This window comes from Neomonachus schauinslandi, chromosome 8 (genome assembly GCF_002201575.2).
Source record: "Neomonachus schauinslandi chromosome 8, ASM220157v2, whole genome shotgun sequence".
Lineage (NCBI taxonomy): Eukaryota > Metazoa > Chordata > Mammalia > Carnivora > Phocidae > Neomonachus > Neomonachus schauinslandi.
Window position 1 is genome coordinate 20,341,556 of NC_058410.1, and position 20,809 is coordinate 20,362,364.

General features: G+C 41.6%; 1 protein-coding gene across 2 annotated transcripts in view; it reads left to right on the plus strand.

The window, feature by feature from the left end:
* EPM2A (EPM2A glucan phosphatase, laforin) overlaps positions 1–20,427 on the plus strand; it is a 102,985-nt gene extending 82,558 nt beyond the window's left edge. The window contains exons 3-4 of one of the 2 annotated variants that reach the window (XM_021693527.1): positions 12,297–12,538; positions 20,150–20,427. In XM_021693527.1, coding sequence (XP_021549202.1) covers positions 12,297–12,538; positions 20,150–20,427 — 520 coding nt within the window. The remainder of the gene's footprint in view (positions 1–12,296; positions 12,539–20,149) is intronic. The other variant, XM_044917483.1, reaches the window with a different exon arrangement.
* The last annotated feature ends 382 nt before the right edge of the window (positions 20,428–20,809 follow it).

Here is a 20,809-nt window from a genome sequence, read left to right on the forward strand (position 1 = left end):
AAAAAATTAAGGCTGATTTCTACCAGTTGAGCACTTCAATGAGTGGTCAGTGGAATGGATGATCTTAAATAAAACTCTATTGGGAAGGTCTTGCCAGAACAAATTAGCTGCCGATAAGAGCACCATGTAACTGCATGCACTCTCTCCATGACTGGGGTTGTTGAAGATTACCAATTTAAATATGACAGTTTTGGTTGGGGTATGATTGGGACTTAGCCTGTTTGTGAATTGTATTAGACTACATGTCTGTTTAAGACCTCTCCTAGTTAGGGATAACATAAGGAGATGAAGTATCACTAATTCCTGGCCTCTTTTCCCATAGCTCTGGATCTTCAGGATCTGTGGGTAATTTAAAAGAGGCCTTTTCGATTTGCATTATCTTTAAGAGGGTTTACTGGCTACCGTGACTTCTCTCTGTACATTGTGAAATATACTGTATGTGCCCTGACTTGAGGCTGAATGAAAGAAGCAAAATGTCCCAGGGCTTTGGTAGGTCTCAGCATTAGAATATTTGTGGTTTAACATCTCTCCTGGTCTTACCGTCCTAACTACTAACGTCTCGAAGGGGAAGAGGAGGTGTTTTTTGTTGGTCCTTCTGGAACCTTACCTAATTTCTAACACCCCTTGCTGCAACACTGCTAATGGCATCAGAGTTTTCAACCATTTAATTCCCTTGATGCCCTCCCTATACATTTCAAGTCTTATGTGAGTTTTCCCTGATTTTCAGCATCTACATGTAAAAAAATCTCCAACTACATTTTAAAAAGATGACACAAAAGGAAATTTTAGGTCTCTATCATGAAGCCTATGAGCACTATAAAAAAGGAGAAAGGAGAAATGTTTTAGAGCCAAGGAAGGTTGTTACGTAAGACAGTCATTTGGCTTCTTGCAGGTTCTTCCCTGGAAAATCAAGAAAGAGGACTAAAGAGATTTTAAAATGTTCCGTAATTGGAATTTAAAAAAATAACGTTCTCTTTGCATGGTTAATATTAGGCCTCTAATACTAGCATCAGTAGTAGAGATAAAATGCTTGTCTTCCTGTTTGTTCTAGCAGGACGATCTTCTTTTACTCATCAGTGTGCCTGAGTACTGAAGTACTGAGTACTGAGCTATAGTGAACTGTTGTGATGTATAATAAAATAATGATAGTATTTAGGTCGAATACCATTAGAGTACTCCTTGCTACAAGGGCCAGCAGCCTTGGTACTACAGGGGAGCTTGTAAAAATACAGAATCTTAGGCTCTATCCCAGATTTACCGAATCACTATCTGCATCTTGAGATGATCCCTAGATGATGTGTCTCCACATTAATATTTGAGAAGCTCTGGTTTAGATGGATAATAATTGTACAACTATCCCACACTTTTGTTTGGCCAAGAAAACTATAGCGAAAACACCTATTGTGTTCCAAGTACTGAATAGAATTTTTTTTTCATACTAGAAGTTTCTTGTATTTTAATTAATCAGATGATTGGTTGGCATTGAAGAATTACTGTAAAAAAGAAGAAAAATGCGTTTTTTTCATTTGCTGTCATGCATTTTAAGTTCCTTTTTTGTTGTTGTTCTAGAGCTGAAATAAAGACCCACAGGTATAAAAAATAAATTTTAATAATATCTCTTTAGTGAATTGATTAAATAAATAAATCAGTTTCCTGTGTACCACTTGGTCTACAGTGGATATTTCCTTGAAATGAGATAAATCTAGTTGATAGTCAACTTATCCTGCATACAAAGTTCTTACATCAATAAAACCCCTATGTTATTAACATTTCTATAACGGATATAATGATTTGTGTGGAAAACTGAAAAGAAGTTTGAATAGTTTGGTATCATCAAGACTTTAAGCATATGGATGCCATAAGCATGATGCCTGGTGTATAAAATGTTGGTTACTCTGAAACTTGTAAAAATACATAGTGAATAAACTTAGAGAGCTCCAGGCTTCACTGAAGGCAGACCTGGTTCAGAAACTGTAGATTACAATATCACATTAGTAAACTTAGAGTCATTTTTGAATTTTCACTTTCTCTCTACTCTTTCATCTAATTAATGTGCAAATCCTGCTGGTTCCACCACTAAAGTACATTTTGAGTTAATCCACTTTTCTCTATCTGCACCAATAACTATCCCAAGCCATCACTCTCCCAAAGGTCTTCCCTTTTCCTCGATAGTTTCCTGCTCTATCTTCTGCCCAATCCATTTTCCACTAACAGTTAGAGTCACCCTTTAAAAATGCTAAAACAAGTCCATGTAACTCCTCCACTTAACAGCCTCTCACTGCTTTTTCATTGCATTTGTGGTGTTATGCAAATTCCCTAGCAGGTCAGTGAGGCCCGACAGGGTCTTCTCAATCTAAGTCATGCCATGCCCCTCTCTTGCCCTTTCCGGGCTTCTCTCAGTTCCTAAAGTCTACCTCACTCTTTCTCACCATAGGAATGTTGAATGTCTCACTCTTTTTCCCACATCAGGTCTCGGTTTTAATGTCACCTTTTCGGGGAGGACCTTCCTCACTGTCTTATCTGAAGTCTGGCTTTCCTGTGATTCTCTATTTTAACTCCCTGTTTGCGTCCTCAATAGCACATTACAAATAAATATTATACATTTTGCATGTTCATTTGCTCACTGCCTGTCTTCCTCCAAGAATGCAGGCTTGCGTGAGGGCATATACCTTGACTGTCTTGCTCACCATTGGCCGTTGACTGCCTGGCAAAAAGGAAGCATCGTTACCTATTTGTTAAATGGATGGAATGACTTTAAAACAAATACAGGAAAAAATCTTACATTTAATTTTTAATTACTTCCTTGATCTTCAGTGGTTACTAGTTCATTATGCAAGTGATTAATTTTAAACAAATCCTTTCAAGTTCATTATGTGAGAACGTATTAAACATGACATTTTACTCTTTCAAGGAGTGCTCAGCATTGGAAGCAAAATTAACATGCCAAGAGACAGAACATTTTGTTGAACTTTGTATCACAGTAACCAACTGAGGCTGCTTAGCCTAGTTATTTGCCTCAATCTTTGTGTTACCTTGACTGAGTAAGAAAGTGAAGTGTGACAGTTGCCTTATTTATTGCTATAATCTGTCAGTGTGGCATATAAACCAAATTTCAGGGCAACAAAGCCTCAAAACCAAGAAAGCCAAAGTCTCTTGGACTCAGAATCTTCTTCTTTTTTTTTTGTTAAAGACTTTATTTATTTATTTATTTATTTATTTATTTATTTATTATTTATTGGCAAGAGAACGAGACAGAGAGCATGAGTGGGGTGAGGGGCAGAGGGAGAAGCAGACCCCCCACGGAGCAGGGAGCCTGATGAGGGACTTGATCCTGGGACTCTGGGATCATGACCTGAGCCTAAGGCAGATGTTTAACTGACTGAGCCACCCTTGGACTCAGAATCTTAACAAGTTGTGAGTCCGAAGACTGTGCTCTTATACATTTCAGGCGATTTTCCATTGAGATCCATTCTCTGAAAGCCAAGCAAACAGGCCCAAGACTGTACTGTATTTATGAAAACTAGGTATCTAGTTCTAAAGTTCAGAACTTTAGAACTGAGCTATTAGATTAAGAAGGAAACCCAAATAGCACAACCAGGGGCCTGATGATCTTGTCTGCCATGTTGGAGATGCTCAAGTGATGGACTGAAGGACATGAGTCAAGGAATGAGAATGGGTAGTACTATTGTATAAGAGGACAACTGGGATGCCACAATCAAAAGCTGATTGTAGAATTTCAAAGATCAGGATGAAAGGTGAAAAATATCTATGAAAATGTTTTACTTTAAGTATACCTCATTTATGGATATTTGAAGAATCTGGATGGTTGAATGTATATATTTTAAGTCTGAATGTTTAGACTTTGTATTAGTTTTCTGGGGCTGCTCTAACAAAGTACCATGAACTGTGATGGTTTTTAAACAACAGAAAATTTTTGTTTCAGTTCTGGAGGCTAAAAGTTCAGGATCACTGTGTCTACAGGGTTGATTCATTCTGAGGGCTTTGAGAGAAGGATCTATTCTAAGCCCTTCTCCTTGCCTTGTAGACAGCTGTCTTCTTTTATCTTCACATCATCTTCTCTCTGTATGTGTTTGTGTCCAAATTTCCCCTTATAAGAGTAACAGGCATACTGAATTAGAGTGTACCCTAATGGCTCCATTTTAACTTGATTACCTCTGTAGGGACCCTATCTCCAAGTGAGGTGACATCTAAGGTGCTGGGGGTTAGGACTTCAACATGGAAATTTTGGGGAAACTCAAGTCAATCCATAACAGACCTTAATAATTATTATATGGCATTTTAAATATAGAAAATAAAAACATATGACAAAAGTATTTGCTTCATGTGGCTATAAACTACCCAGCACATCCAAAAAAAATCTAAGAAACTAAGTGTACCTGTAGAAATTAGCATGTGCTCTCTATATACTATAGTCTATAACCTATAAGCAAACTATAATAAAACTATTTTTTAAATAAAGAAGTTAGTATCACTCTCTAAATTGAAATTTGTCTTTTTGCAGTCATTCAGCCTTAACTGGAGTCTTTGGGGTAGAAGTTTGTTATTAATGTAACACTTAACACTAGAGGGCAGATTTTTAGCAGAAGGAGTTAACATGTGCTAATGAAGCTTGGAGCTTACTGGAGGTTGATTTTAATGTTTCTCTTGCTTTCCCAGTAATGAGATCTAAATGATAGGACTGATAGACTTTTTTTTCTTTACCCATTATTTAAAAGCCAGATCACATTTTAATTTCACGTTGAATTGCCCATAAAATATTAAATAAGGTAAATGCAACAAAATTATCCAACTTAGAAAATGTGCTAATCATTTTTTTTTTTTTTTAAACTCCTGAATCATTAGCTGGGTTTTATGAAGGACCTCAGCAAAATCCATTTTCTCCCTCTTTGAAATGGTGCTGTGTTTTTATGGCTTAGAAGAAGGCACTGCTTTTAATAGTTGTGGTCTCTTGGGGTGATAAAAAATAAACAAATCCTATGTTCACATATTGATCTCATCATCCCGTGTTTCCTAACTTTTTTTTCTTATGGACAAAATATAATGCTAATTTTCACCTTCAGGAAGAGGTTATTCTGCCATTTTTCAAGGCCATTAGTGATGGAACTTGAGATGTGGAGTCCATACAACTGGCTTATTTGCTGATATCTTCTGTTTTTCCTATGCCCCCTCCTCCTGTCAAAACTCGGTGGTATTTTCTGCAAAGTGCTTAGATGCTGATTCTGTCTGATGTACTCATTTTTGCCAGTAAGGCCCCCTTTGACTGACAGCAGAGATGGAACAAGCGGGCTCTGATTCATACGCTTCACTAGCTGTTGTAACAGGGGCCCCGCCTGACAGGTGAAGCGAACACTGTAGTATTGTGATGTGATTACCTGGAACCACAAATCCAGATTCACCCAAATGAGCGAAATTGATTTTGATTTGCAGTCCAACAAAGTAAGGTTCCAGAATGTCAGCTATCCATCTACTCCCGAAACCCTCACCCCCACCGCCCCCCCGTCCCCGGTCTTTAGCTAAGTTGTAACATTACTAGGATGGATTTTATTTAAATATAATTTTGTTGAATCATGGTGGCAGTAGTCAAAACTCAAATGAATAAATCTATTATCTTCAAAAGTACATTCGTTTTTTTGGCCAAAGTACGTTCTTTTTTTTTTTTTTAAAGATTTTTATTTATTTATTTGAGACAGAGAGAATGAGAGACAGAGAGCATGAGAGGGAGGAGGGTCAGAGGGAGAAGCAGACTCCCCGCCGAGCAGGGAGCCCGATGCGGGACTCGATCCCGGGACTCCAGGATCATGACCTGAGCTGAAGGCAGTCGCTTAACCAACTGAGCCACCCAGGCGCTCCCCAAAGTACGTTCTTAATGAATGTTGCTATATTAAATACTTGTCATGACTCAGAAGTAGATTTAGTTTTGACTTTTTAGAAGATGCTACCTATTAAACACATAGACACACATCCTCATAGCTACTCTTTCCTAACAGTTTCCCATTCCCCACTTTCTGTCTGGGGATCATTTTTAGTCTTGAAAGTATTTTTGGAGAATGGTAAGGACTTAACTCTTACATGCGTGTGTAGGGCTGAGCAACCCATGCCCTTTCATTGCCGTATTTTTTGGTGCTATTAAAAGGTATTGAGATCTCTATACTAACTTTCTACATATTTATTGGGATTGGCCAGGCTAGTGGTTTTGGAATCTGGCTGCATATGTAATATATATAACCTGGTTAATTTCTTGAAAAAAAAATCCACAGAATCATAGACCTCACTCCACAGATACTTAATGACTGATGACCTCTGGACTAGATGTTGGTAATACAAGTTTTTATAAAAACTCATGTGGCTTGAATGCAAAGTCAGGTTTGGGAACTTCTGGGTTGATTGTCAATACCCGTTAGGTGCAGTGGTTTCCTCCGACCTTTTCAGATGATCTATAGTTGAGCTGCCAGAAATCTGATGTAACTCATGACCAATAGTGAGCTATTCATAAAGTAGTAATTCTCTGGAAGTTTTACAGTATAATTTATAATATAATTGTGATCTATTTATTTTTTAATTTCATTATTATATCTTTGAAGTTTTGTATGTCTTGCCTCAAAACTACCTTTACAGAGAATTTTTATTCCCTAAATCCCATATTTCAACAAGCTTCTTTTTACCTTAAAAAAATCCTGATTTTTAAAATTATTTAAAGTGCCATTGATGCCAAGAGAAGATTAAAAGATGAGATGAGTAAAAATTGATTTTTAATGGTGTCAAATCATTCTCTTTTGAGTGTATAAGCAAAAGTCTAATTACTGTTTAGAAAGTACATCATGCATCCTATTACCTCCAATGTATCATGTAACTAGAAATATACCACCTATTATTAGAGACAACAAGCTGAAATAAGATGCATAGAAAGGGCACTTTGGCTAAGGAAGCAGGATCCATTGATTTGTGTGTTTCCCACAAACAGTCCTCTGGCTCCACATCTCATATAATGGTTCCGTACCATTTACTTTATAACTTTAATTCTCTATTCTTCAACACAGCACTTGTTTTCAAAATTTATCTTTAGTGATCTACCTCCTAGATTCAGCACATCTTGCTTAAAAAATCAGGAATTTAAGAATTTATACTCATTTCTTTTTTTTTTTTTTAAGATTTTATTTATTTGCGAGAGAGAGAATGAGAGACAGAGAGCATGAGAGGGAGGAGGGTCAGAGGGAGAAGCAGACTCCCCGCTGAGCAGGGAGCCGGATGCGGGACTCGATCCCGGGACTCCAGGATCATGACCTGAGCCGAAGGCAGTCGCTTAACCAACTGAGCCAACCAGGCGCCCTATACTCATTTCTTAAATATGGACTCTGACTTGAGGCACTTCTAGAGGAAGAATTGTTATTAAAAAGTTAGAGATACCTGATTCAGAAGCTAGTGTTGATGTGTGTGTGGGAATGTATAAGTGTGTATTCCAAGGGCTTATTTCCATTAGAAACTTGATGTGGGAAAGGTACCAACTTTGGGCCTGTTTACCTTTGACTTGTTCTGAGTTTCCTGAGGTCCCCGGTTAAAATACACTTGAAGACCAGGGCTGAAAGAGATGGTAGAGTAACACCTTTTTTTTTCCCCCCCAGTAACACAGTGTGATTCTATATACTGACTCTGGCTTGGCGTTCTGATTTCTTATTTTGTATGATTTGCTCTTTGTATATCTCTATGCACTATTCTTTTGTCTTTATTCAAATCTTGCATGCAGACACTTATTTTGGCATTTATTCTCTAGCTACATACTAAGTGCTATGCACTCAAAGAGTGCAATATTCCGGAGAACTCTGGGTAACGTTTGGAATTTAGCTTGCCTGTCCTGAATATTCATTTTAATATTTTACCAGTCCACTTCAAAATTTTACCAGGAAAAATGCACTGTTGTTCAAAAGGTTATATTTCTTGGTTATATCACTGGGGTGTCTCCTGCCCTCTTTTCCAGCTTTGGAAACTTTAGCGTGGTCCGTTCAGCCCTGCAGCCCGCCACTAGCATGACAGCCCACCACTGCTGCCCACTAGGCCTCCCGCAGGGAACTGGAGGGGAAAGCTTTAAGGGATGATGGAAGGAGGGATGGAGCATGTAGATGGAGCTGGTCCCTGCTCTCACTCAACAGCCAGAGGGAGGGGCCAGTGACCTAGCCTGTGTGTCCTTGCCATTCTTGTGAAGACTGAATACTCAGCCAACAGTGTCCTGGTCAAGCACATCTCTTGAGCACTCTCCAAGTGCCCCTGCTAACGATTTTTCTGTTGGCCTCCTGGCCTCATGGGATATTTGAGAATTCTTTAGGGTCAAGAATAAAGCGAAAGGCCTTTGGATCCCATGCTCGTCCTCACAATACCATTAGGGTTTTTCTCTAACTATTTTCTTTATTTTAAATTTTGTTGCCTTTATTTTTTCCATAATCATCTTCAATAGCCCCCGAGAAATGCCTAATAACCTATTAGGCTTAGAGCCCAAGCAGCAATAAAAATTGGTTTATCTTCTCCTGGAGGGTAAGTAGGATTCAAGTTTTAGGTGATGCTAGATCTTGAGAGATATTTTCATTGTGGATGGGTAATACCCATATTTGAGGATTAGTCACCTGGCTTCTTACATTAGCATTAACAATGACAACAACAACAGCCAAAAGGAAAAAAAAAAAAAAAAAGAACCAAAACAGAAAAGCAAGCTAGATTTCATTTAAGAAAATAGGATGAGTATTCTAAACTCTGTAGCATTCTAATGAAGGATACACAGAACAATGGAAATTTATCTGAATAGTCAGTACAATACAAAATAAATTACTAAAATAAGTAAATTATAACAAATAGACATAACTTGCATTTATTGTACATCCACTAGTATCAGTCCTATTCAAATACCTTATTTATTTGTATTCTTTCCGTGAATTAGTTATTTTTAGACCCATTTTAGAGAGAAGACCACCAAAGGCTTAGAGATGATAAATAACTTGGCCTAATGTCAGACAGTTATTACCGAGTGCTTTTAAAATGATCATGTTATGATTGGCATTTTTTCTTGCTTGTGTTTAGTGCCCTTTCCATTACACACCACTTAAAATGTTGTAGTGCTATTCAGCTATGTTATATTAGACTTTTGCTTCACTCTCTAGGTGTCTCTCTTTCTATACATACATATGTACATACATACATACATACATATTTAAAAATATGATACGGAATACCATCTTATCATCAGAATGACATCACCAATGAGCCACAGACTGTGTCAGATATGTTGGTCTTATTCCTGCCCCATATTCCCTTTCTTCCTAGATAGAGTAAGGAGTTCTATTCCACTTCTATTATCCTAAACAAGGCTTCTTAATCACAGCATTATTGACATTTTGGTCTTGATAATCCTTTGTTGTGGGAGCTGTCCTGTGCATTGTAGGATGTTTAGCAACATCCCCGGTCTCAATCTGCGAGGTGCCATCAGCACCATCCAGCGTCATCATCTAAAATGCCTCCATAATCATTGCCAAATAGCCCTTGGGAAAGAAAATTGTCCCCAACTGAGAAGGACTGCCTTAAGCTCAATATGAAAGTAACTTTATAAAAGTGTAGCCCCTCTGCTCAACTTCTTTCCTGTGCATTAGGGACTTTAAGGAATTAATTATTTAGGCACTGTATTAGAACAAGTCAGATTACCCTGTGGGAACAAACAATGGCTTAATGCAACGAGCCACTGGCTCTCCAGGGCAGCTGGCCTCCCAAGGTAGCTTACCATTCGAAGCTACTTCAGTCTTCCAGTAGCTCAGTATCCACATGTGTTTCCGTGATCACCATAGCAGTGAAAGACAGAGCATAGAGCATTGTGCACGAGGTCTTAAATATGTCCCTCCGGAAGGGACACATGTTACTTCAGCTCACTTTCTATAGACAAAAGTAAGTCAGGAGCTCGAACTTTCAAGCAGAGAAGTAGGTTAGTCCTCCATGCTTGAAAGAGGATAACTGGGAACACTGGTGAGCATCAAGTGATGTTTGCCATCATCATTTATGAACTGTTGTCTGAATGCTTTATATTGAGTGACATGATTCAAATAAAGTTGAAACAGAGTATTCGTTCTGGAGGAACCCATTAGTTATGGAGAGGATGTACCCGTGTGAAATAATCAGTGAGCAAGACAATATATACTACATGCAATAAGTTATAATGTACACTACATTTATATATTATTTGGAAAATATTTGCATTTTTATGTTGCATTTTTATGATGTTTGCATGATATGTCTTTTGGGTTCTGGGGCCCAATTCCAGTATGTGTGGGGTGAGGGGATTTCCCCATACATCCAACTAATTTTCTGGACAACAACTTGGTGTCTTAATTCTGACCCTATCTACCTGGAGATACCCTCAGCTTCTGCAAGTTAAGAGTTCAGTCCTATACGATGCTCCCCCACTCTTCACTTCAGATGCCACATGCAAATGAAGGTTGTTACCCGTGCTTCTGATGGACTGGCTATAAATCAGAGGTACTATGACCCTTTCCAATTTGGGGTTTGATTAATTTGCTAGAGCAGTTCGTAGAACTCAGGAAACATTTTACTAGATTACTGGCTTATTTTAAGAGGTTATAACTCAGGAACAGTCCGATGGCATAGATGCATGGCGCAAGGAACGTGGGAAATGGCATAGAGCTTCTATACCCTCTTGGGGAGCCCCACTCTTCCTGCATTACCAGCCTGGAAGCTCTTGGAATCATGACCGTTTGGGTTTTATGGAAGCTTCATTACATAGGGATGATTGATTAAATCATTGGCCATTGGTGATTGGTTCAACCTTCAGCTCTCTCTCCTCCCAGAAGCCGAGGGGTGGGTGGAAGGTCTGTCCTCTAGTCACAAAGTTGGTTCCCCTGCCAACCAGCCCAGGGTGGGTGCTGTCCAAAGTTACCTCATTAACACAACAAAAGACAGCTTTATGGCTTTTATCACTCAGGAAACTGTGATGAAGACCAAATACATATTTCTTATTATAAATCATAATATCACAGTATGTCTACCTATTGTTTTTTTTCTTAATGTCCAATAAAATTTCATAAATCTTTCTGGTTAAATGTATTCCTAGATGTTTTACAATTTTCTTTCTATTTTTGAATGAGATTCACCTCCACTTCCCCATTTCTACCTGGCTATTGCAAATAGAGAAGAGCTGTTTGATTTTTGTACATTTTCCCTCATCCAGATGTCTTAATACTTTTAATATTTGCATAGCTTTTGTAATTGAATCTTTTAGGGAGTGCTTCTCAAGGTTTTGCACTGAACGAGCAGCATCAGTATTGCCTGGGGACTTGTTAGAAGTCCAAATTCTTGGACTCTCAACCCAGATCTACTGACTCAGAAACTTTGAGGGCGGGGTCCAGCCTTTGGGATATTAGATAGAGAAACATGCTTGAAAAAATATGAACATTTTCTTTTCTTTTTTTCCAGATAGTTCTATTTCTTCTTATAGCATTAGATGAAACATATAGGACAATGTTGGGTACTAATGGATATAAGCTTGACTTTAATTTTGTTTAAAAGAAGATTGTTGTTTGTTAGCTTCTGGTGTTTAAAAGTTTTCCTACTATTTGAAATTTTTTCTTTTTTAAAGATTTTATTTATTTGACAGAGAGAGAGAGACAGCGAGAGAGGGAACACAAGCAGGGGGAGTGGGAGGGGGAGAAGCAGGCTTCCTGCTGAGCAGAGAGCCTGATGTGGGGCTCCATCCCAGGATCCCGGGATCATGACCTGAGGCGATGGCAGGTGCTTAACGACTGAGCCACCCAGGCGCCTCTATACTATTTGAAATTTTTATGTAGAGTTTTAAACAGGAATAATGGCCGATTTTGGCAAATGTTTTCCAGAATTTACTGATATAATCATTGAAGTTTTGCCTTTAACTTGTTAGTGTTTCAAATATGTTGATGAGTTTCCTAATGTTGAACCACATATACATTCAAAGAATAAATACAACTTAGTGGGCTTATTTTAATATGTTGCAAGATTTGGCTTGCTAATGCTTATTTCCTAGCATTTTAGTTAATAGAATTATTTCCCTAAAAATGACACCACCAGTATTTTTTCTTTCAATAGTATTATTATATCACTAATATTATTATACCATCTAATATTGTTACGGCAGCTTTTCCTGTGCCAGATTTAAAGGTTAATTGCATTTTATTACACCGTGTTTTCTGCAGCTCCTCAGAGTTCAAGCCATGACAATAACAATAGTAATAGTTGCCTCTATATATTCTCATTAGAATTCTACCAAATATCTGGCTGGGTAGCTGCCCTCGTCAAGTGGAACATATAACCATCAAACTGAAGCATGAATTGGGGATTACAGCTGTAATGAATTTCCAGACTGAATGGGATATTGTACAGAATTCCTCGGGCTGTAACCGCTACCCAGAACCCATGACACCAGACACCATGATTAAGCTCTATAGGGAAGAAGGCTTGGTCTACATCTGGATGCCGACACCAGATATGAGCACCGAAGGTAAGCATCAGAAGAATCTTTCTGGCTTCTTGTTGAATGTGTTTCAGAGAAGCCCTTGCTGTCTGTCTATCTGCCTACCTACCTACATACCTTTCTGTCTATAATTGAATGACTTAAATATGAATGATCGAAATGGAATCAGTATAAGGTTTTAGATCTAATATATTTAATGGATTTTTGCACCTTGGCTAAGATTCTGTTTAACATGGCTCCTTTGATTTGTTTATTTATTAAACGTATATTTATCGTGTATCTAATGTGTATGTGGCATTATGCTGGCAGCTAGGAATACAATGGTGAGGAAAAGCAGGTGTAGCCCCTGTCCCCCTGGAGCTTCTAGTCCTTTTTTTTTTTTTTTCATGCAGCCCCAAAGGGGCGGAGCTTCTAGTCCTAAGGGAAGACATGCATTCATCAAAGGACCAGAAATAGAAATTTACAACTATGATGACATTTTTGTTAGGAAGATACTGCTATGAGAGCATGCACAGGCAAATCAGATGTAGGAAGAGGGTCAAGGAAGGTTTGTTTGGGTATGTTTGAGCTTAAGTCCGAAGGTTAGAGGAGGTGAGGTGGGAGAGAGGCTCCCAGCAAGAGGGCTGCCAACTTGGGAAGTCTCTGGTGCAGGAGAATGTAGAGTGTTACCTAGAAGTTGGCACTGTGGATAATGGATGGGAGATGGGCCCAGAGTGGATCTGGGGACCCCAGTTAGGGGGTTACTGCGATAGTTGGAGCGGGAGATCATGAGAGATGACACAGCTGGGGGCTGTGTGGCAATCGCGAGGCTGCAGTTCCAGCACGAGTACCGGCCGAGCATGTCTCTGTGAAGGAGCTTTATGACATGCGTGCTACTGGGGCGATGACAGACAAATAAGGCATGGTTTTGACCTCCTAGCAAGAGGCGGTAAGAGAAGTTCAAAACTTATTACAATACAGAGAAGAATGTGATGTGAGGAAGGAGTCAAGTGCTGCTGGTGGGTTATGGGGTGCTGGTGGGGGGGAGCACAGGAAGGCTGTGTCCGTCTCATGGCATTTGAGGTGGGCTTGGTTTTGACAGGTCAATGGGGAGGAAGGAAGGGCATGCCAGATGGAAGAAACAGCATAGATCAAGGCCCAAGGCATGGGGTTTTACAGGAATGCTCTGTGTTTCAGCTTGGTGGTCCAGTAGAGTGCTCGCGGGGCAAGGAATGGAAGAGCTAGCACCGTTACGCTACTTGTATCAACCAGATGTCAGCAGGGGGCAGCAGAGAGCTGTGGGAATGGCTCAGGCTCAGGGAGTTTGGTGAACTGCTGTTCTGGGGGAAAGAAGGAAGGCAGTTGTGCCTAGTCAGAAACGTCTCTACCATCAGTCCTCTTCCTCCCAAAGTACATAAAGTATCAGACACTCTCTTCAGCATTTCATACCTTACCTCTTTTAATTCTGACAACACTCCAGGCAGATGCAATCTTGTCCATCTTGCAGAGGAAGAGACAGGTACAAAAATGTGAAGTAATGTGGTCAGGGTCATCGGAAAAGAGACACAGCCTGGATTTCAGCAAAGGCAGTCGGACTCAGAACATCGCTGCAGACACCTCTCCCTGCACGCTCCCCCGGGTTCTCCGTGCACATTCTACAGACCAACGCACTTGTAGTCCCTTGTAGTCATGATCACCTGGAGTTAGACAAAGTCATGAGTGGCCAGGGAGGTAGCTGGTCTCCGCAGAGTCAACAGTCCAAGATGCAGGTGGGCACAGAAGATCTCAAGGATCCTAGAGAGACTGCACGTCGGCCACCTTGACTCTTTATGAATCTCAGGTGGTTCCCAGGCTGGACTGAACCTCACTGGGGAGGAGGTATAATTTTTATTCATGAAGGAAGAGATAGTTTGGTTATTCCTGTTGGTAACGCTGATCCAAAGAAACTTGATGTAGCCATAAGAGCTCTGCTCATTTCCAAGGAAAAAAAAAAATCACTTTACTTGCATGGAAGATCATTGGTTGAACCTAGGCCCACTGCAGTTGTGTTAAAGTCTTTTTGGGGTCTCATCACAGCCACAACCGTGGAGCACCTTCCACACTGAGGAGGTTTGGCAGCACCTGTGACAGCAGAAGGAAAGTTCCCGGGTAGCTGTATGATATCGAGCAGGCTAGTTCCTGCATTTGGAAGACGGGGTAATCATTTCTGCCCTACAGGATCAAAACAATAGAGTAAGATGATTGATAGGAAAGTGCTTTGTTTTTCCGGTTTCAAAGCAGACAAGATTGTTAGGTTCATGTGCCTGTAGCTTCCAGAGAGCATTCTGATTTTTGCTTTCTTGCTTCTGATTTTATAGCACTGTTACCCGGTAGGGTATAATGTGGGCCAAAGCTCAGCGCAGCTGACCTGCTATGGCATGCATCCCTCTCCATCCCTGTCCCGATAACCTCAGGGCCCTGATGACCAATAGGCATTTGCTCGATAGCTTGGGATATGCAGAAGCCTGAGGGAAAACTCCATCCCCAAAGGCACACCGTAGTGGTGTTAAAACCTTTTTGGGGATCCCAGGGTCACCAGGTCCCATCCCGGTCACAACAGTGGAGCACCTTCCACACTGAGGCAGTCTGGCAACCACCAGGACAGCAGAAGGAAAGCTCCCACCTGCAAAAGGCCAAACGCTAAGACTAAATGAAGGCTTCCTTTGGTTCAGCATGACCGGGGGAGTAATCAAAGGGTTAATGACCATTCCTGAGTTGCAGGGGAAGTTCTGACCAATAGATTAATCTGTGTGGCTGACAATATTAGCACAAGGAACATATAGATTACTTCAGCTGACTATTTTTGGAACGCTAGAGAAAAACCCATCTGGAAGTGTTTTGAGCTGTAGCATAATGCTGTCAGATGAAGTCTGAGAGGGAAGACAGTTTGTTAGGCCTGACTGTCACCACCAGTTGTCACAGACCTGTTATAATCAATTGTGCTATCGATCCTTACTCTTGTACATTTTGTCACATGCAGAGGAGTTAGTTAGGTTTTTTTCTTTCCTTTTTTTTTTTTTTAATTTTGCTCTGTACCTTTCACCTGAGACATGAAAATCTCCCAAATCTAGCACTCATCTGAAAAAAACCAAATCTGTTCATTAAAATTCCATTTTCCTTCATAGGAAGTACTCAGATTGTGTTTTGACCTCTGTCAGGGCAGTGCTGGTGATAACAAATGGTCTGCCCTTGCCTCCCAAGTGAGGGCACATGCTTCCCAGAGTCCTTAGCTACCCCTTTGTTGTCACACTCAGTTCTTCTCTGACTCAACGCCGCGTTCAGCTCTGCCATGATGCCGACACTGACCTTGGAGCCGCGGCCCGTGGGCTTGAGCCTCGTTGCCACTGCCTAGCTGTGTGATATCGAGTGGGCTAATTCCTGCACTTGGAAAACAGGGTAATCATTTCTGCCTTACAGGATTATAACAATAGAATAAGATGATTGATATGCAAGGGCTTTGAAAATCACAAAGTTGGGGCTATATTTTTAGTCCCAAGTTCTTAAGTTTCTACTGAAGGACGTACTAGATGATATGGACCTTATCTATATTACATTGCAAAGGTGGAAAAGGAGATATGCTCAAATAAAATAATAATATATTCAGCCATAAATCCGCCTGGAGTAAAAAAGGAAGGGGTGTGTGTGTGTATGTGCGTGTGTGTGCACACGCACGTATGTGTATGTTGGAAAGGCTGAAAGTCAGTCCAGAAATAATTTCTTTCAAGGTCAACCTTAGGTAAAGGGCATCTTCAGGGCCTTTTCCACTCCTCTCCCTGATTTCAGGTCCTAATGCCGCAGCCTGTTCCCAGCATTTCCTTGTCCCTCTTCTCCCAATCTTTGTTTGCTCAATGCTTTCAAGAAGCTTTTAATCATTTCAGAGTTGGATTAGGCTGGAGGAGGTATGGGCCACAAGTTAGATTAGAGGACTCTAGTAGTGTCTCAGATCTAATCAGTATTATTGGATTTTGTTTCGTTTTATTTTTTATTCATGCACTTAATGAATGCTCATTGAGCATCTACTGAGAGCTGAGGCCTGTTTTAAATTCCAAAGTAAGAATCACAGACAGTGAAATGTTTTGTTAGACCTGCACGGGGTTGAAAATTTTCAACCTAGCTGTCAGCAGTTAAAATTTGGAATATTTTATATAGAGATTCTGGATTTCTGTCTTGCCTTTAGGTATCACCATTTTTATGAATGGAAACTTTTTATCTAATTAAATTCTAAATGGAGCCTAAATATATGAAACATAAAAAATTAGGGGCTCTTGTTGACATTGTGCAAGCTCTGATTCTGGGTACCCTCTTCTTATTCCTTGGTGGGTTGTGTATTAGCTCAGGCTCCCTAGAATGGGTTTTCTAGCAGAGGCACATGGCCCATTGGGCACAGAGAGCCCCTCTAGGGCAGGGCAGAGGGGCTAACCCCCAGGGAAGATGTTGCTCTCACCTGGACTAAGAGCAACAGTGTGACGGGGTAGGTGGGGGGCGGAGACTGACTAAGAACTCATCTTGAGAGCATGGCCGCCAGCAGGTGCCCCTGGCCGGGCAGGTTAGGGAAGGGCATTAGTGTAGTGGTTAAGACCAGAGGCTTTGGAGTTGGGCCGGCTGGGTTTCAGTGGCCATGGGGGAATTACCTTGGGCAGATCTCCTTGCCTCAGTTCCCTCAGATATAAACTGAGGATAAAAATAGTACCAACCTCATAGTTGTTAAAAGGTGATTGCAAATGAACTATTACCTGCACGGTGCTTAGAACAGCACTTGGCAGGTAGAAAGGACTCAGTAAATGTGAGCTGTCATCAATCAAAGCAGAGTGATTTGTAGTCCCTAGAAATCAAAATAAGCAAGAGCTCCAGTGGCGGCCAGGCTGATCCTGGACCCCGTCCTTGTCCGGCATCCTTTTTATGTTATTTAAGTATTTGTTTGACAGTTCTTAAGGGGGGTGGCCAAGTGATTCTAGGAGAAGACCACTGTGGGGTGAAACCTGTGTTTAAACTGGGAGCCTTCTGGAGCTTCCCAGAGGCAGCTGTCACTTACCTTCCAGGATCGCATGGCTGAGGTCACAGAATTCCAAGCTCACACATACCCCTTTTCAAACTTTTCAACTTCTAAACTGTGTGCATGCCTCTTGAAGAATCTTTTACAGATAAAAAGGAAAGGGAGAGATAGTTCATCATTTGGGCCATTTGATGCAGACCCTTCCTCAGGGAATCTCTGGCCAGAGAGCAGGTAGGGGGGAAGGGATCCTGACGGGTCCATGTGAACCCCGGTTTGGGCAGGTCGGTGACACTGAGGTTGCAGAAGCAGAGCCCCGGGGCCTGGGACTCTGCTTCCAGAAGCTCCTACTGCACATGGCCACTGTGGTCTGTTTGTACACTGGGCATTTAGTGAAACCCCATGTTAAAAATACTTCTCGGAGATAAAAAGTACAGCACAGGGAGTAGAGTCCGTAACCTTGTACTAACATTGTACGGTGACAGAGGGTAACTACCTTACTGTGCTGAGCAGAGCGTACAGTATAGAATTGTCAGATCACTGTGTCGTACACCTGGCACTAACATTGTATGTCCACTATATTTCAATAAAATTGAAATTGTTATATTTCAATAAAATTGTGGTTTTTTCCTGCTCATGTCCTGGAAATGTACATGGTAGGAGGAGAGGCATCTGTCACAGCGAACTTGGCCAGTGATGCCAGCCATGGCAGGAATAACCTGGCTGCCCAGGCTGATCGGGGGTCATTCCCTTCCCAGCCAGTATTAGTGGGGCTACACCTCTAACACCCCTTCAGCAGAACAACAGCCTTGCACGTGGGCAGGCCTCACCCGTGTTGACAGGATTGCCAACATACTTTGGAAGTTTTGCCTCCTCTGATCTCCCAGCTCAAATGGTGCATCAACTACACAGGACTCTCCCTGGGACAGACAGTGAGACGTCTCTCTGGTACATAGGACCTTCTACACTTCGTTCCATTTCTGGTGATATTTTATTGCCTCTGAGGGAGTGCCATGAGCAACTGACTGTGTGGCATGCCCATCTAGCTCTACCCTCAGAGTACCCCGAAACCTAGTGAGGCTGAGTTTGGACTCTGAGAAATCAAGCGGCACAGGGGAGCTGGTGGGGCTCCCCTTAGCTGCCCTCAGAGATCAGGCAGGGAACATGAACGTAGGGCGATAGGCAGCAGGGAGAGATGGAGCCTGAGGAATTGCAGTGTGTCCTGACCAAAGGCATTCCAATTAAAAATGTCTCTACTCTGCCGTGTGGGACCTGTAGCTTGAGATGCCTTGGTAAGATGGATGGATAGAGCGCTGGCAGCAAAATTAGAATCTTATCTTGGCTTCCATGTAAATTTTCTGCTTCTAAGTCAGAGCAGGGTGAGCCTGAAGCTAAGGTAGACCCACCCCGGATGGAGTGGTAACTGAGAGGGCCTTCAAACCATGATGGGGTCTTGTAACGTCTGTCCTTCTAAGGTGCTGATACCTGATTGCCATGTGTTATGTTAGCCCTTAAGAGGCACTTGGCATTTTAGAAGAGGATATCTAAAGAGGGAAGTCTCAACTTCCGTGAGTGGCTCTCATGACCTCCTGGCTCCATTCCACCATGAAATTCTAGGCCTCAGGATCTGCAGTAAAATCATTTGAGGGGGGGAGTTTTCCCCACCTCTCCCATCATCCAGTGGGATGGCAGTGCGAAGCGCCATTGTGCCCCTGTGTGGTCGAGAATACAGATTAGCTAGTGAATGTCAAGTCACGGGCGCATAATCCAGGACTCTCTACAGTTTCCCTCTTTCATCCCCTTTGAAGTAATTTGACGATCGTCCACACCCCCCACCAAATCCACTAACTGTCTTTGCTCTGAGAACCTGTGTGCAGAAGAAATTCCAGGCATCTAGGCATTTGATGGCTTTAGGAAGATCTCTGCTTCATGAGACAGGAGTCTGGCAGGGCTGAGCAGAGCATTACATATCCTATCAGGGTATAAATGAGACATTTGATCACCTAATAATCAAAATAGTAGTCATGAGGTAATAATAACCATAATCACAATTGACCAACAAAGGAGAAATGGAATCATTTCAACACTCACTGTATCATGAAGGAATAAATGAATGATCAGTTATCGCATGTGTGTCAATTAATGTTCGCCATCCCATTGGCCAAATGAAAATTGGCATATGTTGAGTGAGTAAGATTGACTCCTTTAACCAATATGGACTAATTCTGTGTTTTGCATTGATCTTGAAGATCTGTTTGGATTAAAGAAAGTCAGGGTGAAATCCTGTAAATCTCTGCCCAATCTGAGCAAGCCCTTCTGATGGATGTAAAAATCCGTTCTTCTGACCATAGGCAACGGTTAAGTTTTCTTTGAAAGGAAATTTGCCCTGATGCAGAAGTCACTCAAAGCAAAAGCCAGGGAAGGTTCAGAGCTGACCCACTGCCTCTGGAGTGTTCTTTCTACTTTATTATTGTCTTACCTTTTCCGTCAAAACAAAGGAATGGAGCAAGCTCTCCTATCCCTGCCTCTCCTTGCATGGCACTCATCTCACCAAGCACTGAGGAGTTGTCATGAGTGAGATATTGGGGTTTCATTATTCATGTGTCTGTGCTGTGCTTTCTCAATCCCAGGCCGAGTGCAGATGCTGCCCCAGGCGGTCTGTCTCCTTCACGCGCTGCTCGAGAATGGACACACCGTATACGTTCACTGCAACGCTGGGGTCGGCAGGTCCACGGCGGCCGTCTGCGGCTGGCTCCAGTACGTGATGGGCTGGAATCTGAGGAAGGTGCAGTACTTCCTCATGGCCAGAAGGCCAGCTGTGTACATTGACGAAGATGCACTGGCCCGGGCAGAAGAAGACTTTTTTCAGAAATTTGGGAAGGTTCGTTCTTCCATATGTGGTGTGTAGGTGGCCCATCTGCCTCCCCAACCTCCCAATTTCCTTAGGAACCCAGTTTCCTTAGGTGATGTTAGTAGAATGACCTAGAAACAAAGATTCCACCAGAACTGAAAAGACCGGTCACTTGGCTTTGCCCGCAGCCTGCCCGCTTTCGTCTGGGGCTTTCTGTTAATGCTTTGGCTGGGCTGTATTTTCTTTGAAGTATTTTTACAGAGGAAGCTGTGACTGACTGACACGTGAGAAAAAGCCACAAGCAAATTGGACTGTGCAGTGTTCTAGCATCAGACGGAAAAGGAAAGCGTGCATTTGTTGTATGGCGGCTTAACGAGCGCACCTTCTCATGGCATTGTAATGTGACCTGCGGAACAAGTTGGGGGATCTGTAGATGTGA